The sequence below is a fragment of the Egretta garzetta genome, unplaced genomic scaffold (genome assembly GCF_000687185.1).
Source record: "Egretta garzetta isolate BGI_Z169 unplaced genomic scaffold, ASM68718v1 scaffold66, whole genome shotgun sequence".
Lineage (NCBI taxonomy): Eukaryota > Metazoa > Chordata > Aves > Pelecaniformes > Ardeidae > Egretta > Egretta garzetta.
The window spans coordinates 335,753-344,332 of NW_009259856.1; the positions used below are offsets into that span (position 1 = coordinate 335,753).

The following is an 8,580-nucleotide window of genomic DNA, read 5'->3' on the forward strand; positions in this document are numbered from 1 at the left end:
CCTACTCTCCTCAAGGCCATGGCAATGGGAATGATGACGGAATACTACCACTTCATCTTCACCACTCTGGTAAAGTATCTAATCTGTGCAAACACCTTTTACCCTCACTGCTGAGCCGGAGTGGAAAGCGAGGAGGTGGTCGAAGCGGCAGGAGAGCAGGCTGGGAGCCCTGGAGGGGCTGCAGGATGCTAAAGCGCTGGGGTGGGACAAGCAAGGGCGAGGGAGGCCTGGTACCCGAGCAGACGGCGAGAGCGGGGCCAGGCTTCGCTTCAGGTTAGAATCAGACCGCAGCGATTTGGTTGTGCATCTCTGCAGCTGCAGCACTGCCCGGGCGCTCGTTCTGAGAGACGTCAGCCTTTTCTTTCAGTGCTTTTGGGCTGGCTCGCTCCTCTGGAGCTGCTCTGGCTTTGCACAGATGTAGGTTCTGGTTTTATTCCCCCTCCCAGTCATTTTGATCTCGGCGTAGCTACCCACGTGCCGAAAGATGAGCATATGTGTGGGTTTGCGAGGCTGTGGGCCCACAGAGAGGATCTGGTGGGACCGAGCGTCAGTAAGAACAGGGTACAAGTTTCTGCGCGTTCCCCTAGGTCTGCCCTAAAAGCCAGGAGCAGCCCTGCCGTGGCTGACAGTTCGGCACTGCAGGTTTATTTTGCATGAGGAGAACTCGGCTCGAAATGAGCTCCATTCTCATTAAACACGGGCCAGTTCTCCTCTGACTCCAGGAGGCGTTTGGGGATGGGTTTTTTGGCGTGCCGCTTCTGTTCCCATTTAGAATGCTATTGTCTGGTACACTGTTGAATTTTGGGTGATTTTGAAAACCCAGTTTATCTTTTTGCCTTTAGGAAAGAATCAGACTAAACTAACCCTTAAAAACTGCAAAATTTATTTTTCAAATGCAAAAGACATTTTAATTACCCCTGCTGCCATTATCTATTCCAGGCAGCTTTAAGCATTTCCCAGATAACCTCCTATTAATCAGCCCCAGCTGAGCCTAGAGTACATTTCATGTGTAGGTACAGCCTGGAGGTGGGAGAAGAAGAATTATAATAAATTAATAGATAAGCAATCACAATTAATGCCACTTTCCTGAAATAACAGTTATATCATGGGAAAGATATTTTAATCTGTCGTTCCTCAAGGCAATGTTTTCCTAGCCTGCAATGCATGTGCTTCAGTTTCCACAGTACTAGACCCATGGGGTGCTAATGAATTAGTCTATTATGTTCTACTGAATGTTTCTAAAAGGTCCCTAGTCAATACCGAGCACAGTGTATCAACACTTGGCATGAAATGCTTCAGCGTTTTGCTCGGCAGCAAGACTGCAGTTCACTGCCTTCCGCCCGGAGCGCCCCATCAGCCTGTTGGGCGAGGAACGATTCCGAGCCCGTCTAACCTGCGCCCAGCTTGCGCCTCCCGCGCAGTCCTGAGCAGTGACAACCCCCCTGAACTCAACGCTTCTAGGAATTTCTCAGCGGCTTGTAAAAATGAGCCGTTGCAAATAGCGAAGTTTCCCCGCTGTCCCCGCCGCTGCTTACCGCGGGTACAGACAGGCAGAAGCAGGAATCCCTTCCCGCGCTTTGGGTCGACGTCAACAGAAGTTACGCACCCAGCCCGCCTTCTCCCCTAAACCAAACCAGTCCCGTTTTCCGCTGGCCTCGATGATGAGGTGCTCTTGTTAAACGCGGAGTCCCTGAGGCTCGTGACACAACGCGAGTGAGCTGCCCTGCACAGCAGCCGGCGGAGGACGCCCTTCCTGGACACTTGCCTCCGCAGCTTCCTACTGCGGACGCTGGGTGCGGTGAGGATCAGACCCCAGCGTCGCCACCTGGGACTGATGAACCAGAGCTGCGGATTTTAACTGGGGAGGTGGGAGAGCCTGTGTAAGAAAGGGGGAGAGCCGCACAGAAACACCGAGAATAAAACTTTCTTAAGGGTAGTAGGGTGGAGGGGAGAATTAATCTGCAGTACAGAAAATAACGAGTGAAAGGGAATGGAGATGAGGTGGAAAATAGAACCAGATGTTTCAATTTGTGGCTGCGCAGGAGCAGAAAATGCAGACGAAAATAATGTGGCAATTCCCCCCCCCCATGTTCTGACACTCAGCTTGGATTCTTAATTATCCTCTAATTCCAGGAGATGATAAATCAGGTTGCAGCTGATATGTAAACTAGAATGAAGAAGGGCCCTGATGGGAGGTTGGCTTCTGTAGGGACTTGGTGACATGGAGGGCACCCAAAATCCTGGTAGGGTCTGAGCGGTGGCGGGGCAGGCAGTCTGCCAGCAGTGTGAGGGAGACCACGAGGTCCGGGGCTCGGTGGATCACATTTGTCACATACAGTCACATTCCGAGGGGGAAGTGATCTGCTTTTGCAACCAAAAATTACCTCCCCACAGCAATTTCCAGAATACAAACTGAAGTGTCTGACAAAAAGTGATGAATCCTGAAAAAATAAATCTATTCCAGTGGGTCAGGCACAGGAGCGCTGCACACCCCCATATCCAGATGATATAAGCATCTGCCTGAGGTTAAACCACTGCATTTGCCCTTAGTTACCCTAAGTCATTTAAAAGTCAACGTTATGGCCCGGTTTTCACAATGCCCTTTAACAAAACGTGGAGGTTTGTATTTGCAATTTTTCGGGGAAAAAAAAAAAAAGAAATAGCAAAGACCCTGAACTCTGTTGTGGGTGTGATTAATGACTCGGTCCCCGGCTGCACCTGCAGATTAAAACGTGGCATCCATCAGCGGGATGCCTTGGGGGCGCAAAGTCAGAGGCCAGCGCGTAAGGAAAAGAGCAAAGCCCCAAAGCTTATTAAAGCAAAACAGCTGTAAGAATTCCGTGTTCTCCCACTGAGAATGAAGCCTCCATTGCTGGCAAGCGCTGATTTTGTGGCACTTTGCTTAGGGTGGTGCATTTGAAGACCAGTGCTCTTCCAGCTCCCCCGGGCAGAACAGAGCTCGCCGCTGCCAGACGCCCTGTCTGGGGAACCCACAGCGTGGCCATGTCCTACCAGTAGAGACACATTTTGCAAAACAGCAACAGCCACAGGATCTCATGCTGTACTTAAACTCTTTCTTATAATCCCTCGTGAGAGCAGCGACCACCATTCCCATATCCATCCCCCCCTCTATCACAGAAGTCAGTGGTGTTGCCTTTCCTGCCCGACATTTTTGCTACCATTGAACACTTGGAGAATCTGTTCAGGATGAACTCCGAGTAAATACGTCCCACCCAACAAATTATTCCCATGAGCGAAGGCCCCTCCAGACTGTCATTCCCCCCCACGTTCATTCACGATGGCCCTCGCTCCCCGCCATCATCCGGGCAGCTGCCCCGGTTCTCGCTGAGCAGATGAGCCGCGGTATGCCCCGCACGACGGCTGACCCCAAACTGCTCAGCCCGGTCGCTGAGCGCTGGTTAATCCCAGGACTGACGTTAACATCTAGCCGTGCGGCAGAGCCAAGCCGTGCTCTGAAGAAGTGCCCTTGGAGAGGCCTCCGACTGCCCCTCGCTCGCCGCCTGCCAGGCGATGCTCGCGGGCTGGCTGCCAGCACCGCTGAGGGCTGCCTGGCTGGGGTTTTTTTCCGTCGTATAAAGGGCACTCTCATTCATTTGCAGACTGTGTAGGCTGGTTGTAATGTCAAGAAATGCGTCTCAGTTCCTCTTTGATAGCCGTCTGCAAATTGGCATTCTGCATTCAGAGCTACTCTGTCATCTGCAGCACCCTGTGGGCTTCAGCACTCACAGCAAATCCTCCACGGAAAGGCCCCGGGGAGCTTCGGCTGCAGGAGCTCTGCCTTGTCCCTCCCCCTTGGTTGCAAGCCTCTTTTTTCACGGTTACAGACAGCAATTCTGGTTTTCTCCCCGCAATTCGCTTGCCTCTTTTACGCAGAGTGAGCTTTTTGGCAGGAGTTTCCCTCTGCGGTGTGTGGGTGAACCTGCACATCTGACACCCTAATTCCATGAACACCTACGAGCCCTGTCTTTCGGCAAACGGTGACTGATGGCAACAGACAGTACAATCCCCCAGATCCGGGGGGGGCATCGTCCTACCTCCCACCTTCCGTGGGCTCTGCCGTCTCCCTTCAAACACAGACATGAACCGATGCAGAAAAGACAAACAAAAGAAAGCTAAACAAAATGTTTAAACTGGTTTCTCTCTTTTAAGGATCTTTATGCATTAGACCTAGAGCCATACCGCTACTCTGGAGTGAACCTGACCGGCTTCCGGATCCTCAACGTGGAGAACCCGCACGTGTCCTCCATCATCGAGAAGTGGTCCATGGAGCGGCTGCAGTCAGCGCCCAAGGCGGAGCTGGGGCTGCTCGACGGCGTGATGATGGTATGAGAAGTTTGAACAAAGCTCGGGTGAAGTCTGGGAAGCAGACCAGAGCGGTAGGGGAGGCAGGAACATTTGTTACGGCCTAATGCTATAGGTATTGGGGTTTGTGCTTGTAACAGCTCGCCCCAGGTGTCTTCCCCAAGGTAGCTGCTTGCGTTTTTGAAAAGCCGTCCCCCAAACGCAGTGAGCTCGGCTGGCGAATGCCCTGCAGCCCACTGCCCTGTTAACGCTGTCCTCTCGCACGTCCGACCGCCAACAGATTTGCCGGTTTTGAGAGGCTGTGCCCCTTCCCTGCCCTCCCTTCTTGCCACCAAAAAGCTGCCCCCAGGACCAGCAAAATTCCAAGCTCTCAGTTCCAGGAAGGGCTGAGCACGGTGGGGAAGCGCCCCGGCTATTTCGAGGGAGCTGCAATCAGCCGGCTACTGCACCCCGTGCTCATCGCCTGGTGCCCAGCTGCAGCGGGTGCTGGCTGCCCTGGAGAGGGACGGGCTGTGTGCGCCCCAGACCCCGGAGCACGCAGGAAAGGGCGTCCTCTCGCTTCGGTCACCCTCCGCAAGTCCTGTTTCAGCTCAGGGCAGGACAATCACCTCGCAAGTCCCTCTGCCCAGCCCTGGAGCAGTGTGGGGGAGCAGAAACCCTCCCGTCCCACCGGACGAGCCAGGTAGCCAGGGCCTGGCCGGGGGGCTTGCAGGGCTCCAGCTGCCATCACCTCCCCATGCAGCCCCCGAGAGCGGCCGGACGCCCAGCGCCCAGGGGCTGGGAGCACAGCACATGGCTGGACAGGGCCAGGCAATGCGCCGAGATTGGTGTGGGGAGGAAGAGCCAAAGCTATGCCCAGAGATGGGCTTTGCTGCAGCTTTGATGACTCCTTTTAGGGTCTGATGGCAGCTCTGCTCCGTTGAGTTACTGCTCGGAAGGTACAGCACCTGCTCGCCCATCTGTCTCCCCGGCGAGGCTGTCTCCGACCCCCGTAATTGCTGACTGGCTCCCTCCTTCCTCTCCCTTTAGGTCTGCCAGAACCTCCCCCCATAAGTGGCAAAGACTCCCAGACTTTCACCTTGAAATGGCTCCTCGAATCCCTCCTGTTCTGTTTTTTTCCTTAGAGGAGAGCCCCACCGCTCTCCTTTAGCCTTCTCCTTTTTGCAGCGTTGCCCACAACTGCAGCATCGTGTTGCCTGCAACGCTGCGGGGTTCCCCCCGCCGCCGGCTCCCCTCCCGTGCTCTGCCTGTTTGCTTCTTCAGAGGGGATCCTGCCTTTTATTTTTGTTTGCCTGGTGTACGTCCCAGGGGGACCCTGGTCTCAGCTGGGCATTACGATAGGTAATTCACCATGAAATTGCTCGGACGCGTTCCTGTACCCCCTCTCCCCCAGCCCCAAACTTACAAAACCTGTCCCTGTGGCTGGAAATACAAGCCCGCGGGACGCAGGGCGGGTGCCTGCTCTTCATGCTTGGGTGCTGTGGGAAGGGAAGGTCACAGGGATGGCTGCCAGCCTCGGAGGATTTTCTCCATGGCCACGTCCTGTTAGATATTTGCCCGGTTGTTTGCTGTATTATTTTTGTTTATTGTGTTTTATTACGCTGCTGCTACGCTCACATCTGTTTCATAGCTTTGTGAAGCCAGCAAATAATGTATTTTCACCAGGAGGTCTTACCACATCGGAGTGAAAAATAAATGCAATTCTCTTGATCAGTGTTTGGAGGTGAGATGGGGCATCTCAGATTGAATCTAAACCCATCGCATTATATGGAAAGAAAAAACAAAAGTTCTCCTAGTTCAAATCACTGAAATGCGGGAAGCTGTTACAGATCTGTGAGGTCCTGATTTCAGTGGCAGTTTGGGGCATTTGGGAAAATCCCGTGCCCATGGACAAGCCATTTAACTCCTCTCTTTCTTATTTCCCCGTTTATAAAATAGTGTGGATAATTTGTTCTCACACCCATTTTTTTTACACTCAGACAAAAGAGACTAAATAAGGAAACTCTGTTACTACCTTCTACATTTAGAAATCACCTTGCTTCCTTGCCATTCAGGAGTAAAAGCACCAGAAACAACCAGAATAGATGCACACAAATGACATTTTCCCAATCTCTGATTTTAAAGCAGAACTACGACCCTTCAGTCTAAAGAGGCACATGACAGAAAAACAGGCTTGCGAGCTTTGTCCTGTGCAGAGCTACAAGTCTGGGGACGCGCGTGGCACGAGAGGTCAGCCTAGGGGTGTGTACGAGTCTTGCCTTAAAGCATATGCCTTTATGGCAATCTCTTGGGAGCCCAGGGCATCTCTTGGGAGCCCAGTGAATCTCTTGGGAGCCCAGGGCATCTCTTGGGAGCCCAGCCCTGCCCTGGGGGCGCTGCTTGCAGGATCAGACACCCGGGAGGTGGCCTGGTTGGCAGCGGACCAGGGCAGAGAAACCCCCAGGTGTTGGGCAGGGGGGAACTCAGAGGGGGTTCTTGTAGCTTCTCCCATGACACATTACAGATCCCCTGCTGCTTTGCTGTCAGAATGCATCCTTGCTCGGGAGCCAGGGCCGACACAAATGCTGTTCCCCTTTACTTTAGACAGACGCTGCCCTGTTGTACGACGCGGTGCACGTGGTCTCTGTCTGCTACCAGCGCGCCCCTCAGATGACCGTGAACTCCCTGCAGTGCCATCGGCACAAAGCCTGGAGGTTCGGTGGCCGCTTCATGAATTTTATAAAAGAGGTAAAAGCATGATTTGCAACCATAATTGCTTCCCACTAACCCAAAACTTCCCCAGCAGGAGCAGCAGGGCTGCTCAGCGCGCAGGGCCGGGGCACGTGGCAGAGGGGCTTGGCAGGTATGGGGTTATAAACACCCCCCCCCGGGCGGGTACAACTGGACGGAAGCACAGATACACACCATGCTGACTGCGCCCAGGAAGGAAAAATCCTGTCTGTGCCTTCAAAACAGCATCCGTGCAGCCACGCCAAAACATCCAAACCAAGCTGGAATCTCCCTTGCTGTCCCTGAGACTTGCCCTGGCCTCTCCTAGCATCGAGAGCAGCTGGACTCTCTCTCTGAGGCCATTTCTTCGCAGAGCAATAGCCATTTGCCTTTTACAGGAACATTTGCTTGGGGTCCACAAAGGGCATTCAGAGCAGCTAAATCCCAGTGGCAAAGCTGGCAGCGCCGTGCGCCTCTGCCCGCGTGCTGATGAACGGCTTTGGCAAGCGGTGGATTTAGCAAGCTGGGAGCCAGGGGAGCGAGGAGGCCGCTTGGTTCCCGCTGTTTTCAGTCATTATGATTGTCTCTGTTCAGCCCATGTTAATTGTTTGTTTGCATCTGGCTTGAGCACGCAAGCAAACTCAAAGCACGGGTGTTTATGGGCTCCCCAGGGAGGGCCTGCAGCCCAGGGAAGATGCAGCGGGAGGTGGCCAGCCCTCCCAAAAGAGGCCCCGAGCGCGCACCCCTGCACTCACACCCCAGGGTTTTGCTCTGCCTGCAGAAAGGATCCCTCGCGTAAGAAAAAAATGAAGGCAGAGCTGCAGGGAGATACTGCAAACCCTACCAGATACATCTCTGTGATAAACCCCCCTTATTTACCCTACGGCCTTTTTAAACTTCAATGCCTGTGGCTCTTCACCTGCGAAGTTATGAAGCTGGCTGCAGTATAGGAGACGGGATTGCGCCACGCTTAAAAGGCTGGGTATAAAATCCCCTGAAGTTTTTGAGCAGCGAAGAGCAGCAGTGCATTGCCAGCCGTTACTGTGATTTGTGCGGCAGTATCACCTGCAGACCCCAGCGGCCCCTGAACCCAGGCTCCTACGTGCAGTGAGAGGGTGCCCACCCCAGGGGCTCCCCGGGCTGCAGGGAGCACGCAGGTTGTGAGCAGGGAGCACGCAGACGTAGGGGAGGAGGAACGAAGAACTTCTTTTTTCTTAATAGGCACTGAAGATGGTATCTCTCCTCTGTCCCCCCCCTTTCTCGTGTTTTGTTCCCTTCTGCAGAAAGCCACTCCAGCTGGCTGCCAAAAGAGAGTGTAAATAATTTGTTTGGTTGGCTCCGTTTGCAAATTACCCTGAGCCTCACACTCCAGTGCCTGCCTGTTGTTTCCCTTTCTGGCACGGCGTCAGCTCGTTGCAGGGATAAGCTTCCTCCCCTCTGCAATCAGAACACACAGTAATTGCTCTCCCTAAACTCTGGTAAAGACAAAGAAGCTCACAGAGGGATGGAGGGATGCCCCCCTGCCCCAGCCCTGCGCCCCCAGCCCTG

At 53.8% G+C, this 8,580-nt stretch overlaps 1 protein-coding gene across 1 annotated transcript in view; it reads left to right on the forward strand.

Annotated features, from left to right (window-relative positions):
- GRIK3 (glutamate ionotropic receptor kainate type subunit 3) overlaps positions 1-8,580 on the forward strand; it is a 53,176-nt gene that overhangs the window by 7,485 nt on the left and 37,111 nt on the right. The window contains exons 4-6 of the mRNA XM_035895513.1: positions 16-69; positions 4,171-4,344; positions 6,907-7,050. Coding sequence (XP_035751406.1) covers positions 16-69; positions 4,171-4,344; positions 6,907-7,050 — 372 coding nt within the window. The remainder of the gene's footprint in view (positions 1-15; positions 70-4,170; positions 4,345-6,906; positions 7,051-8,580) is intronic.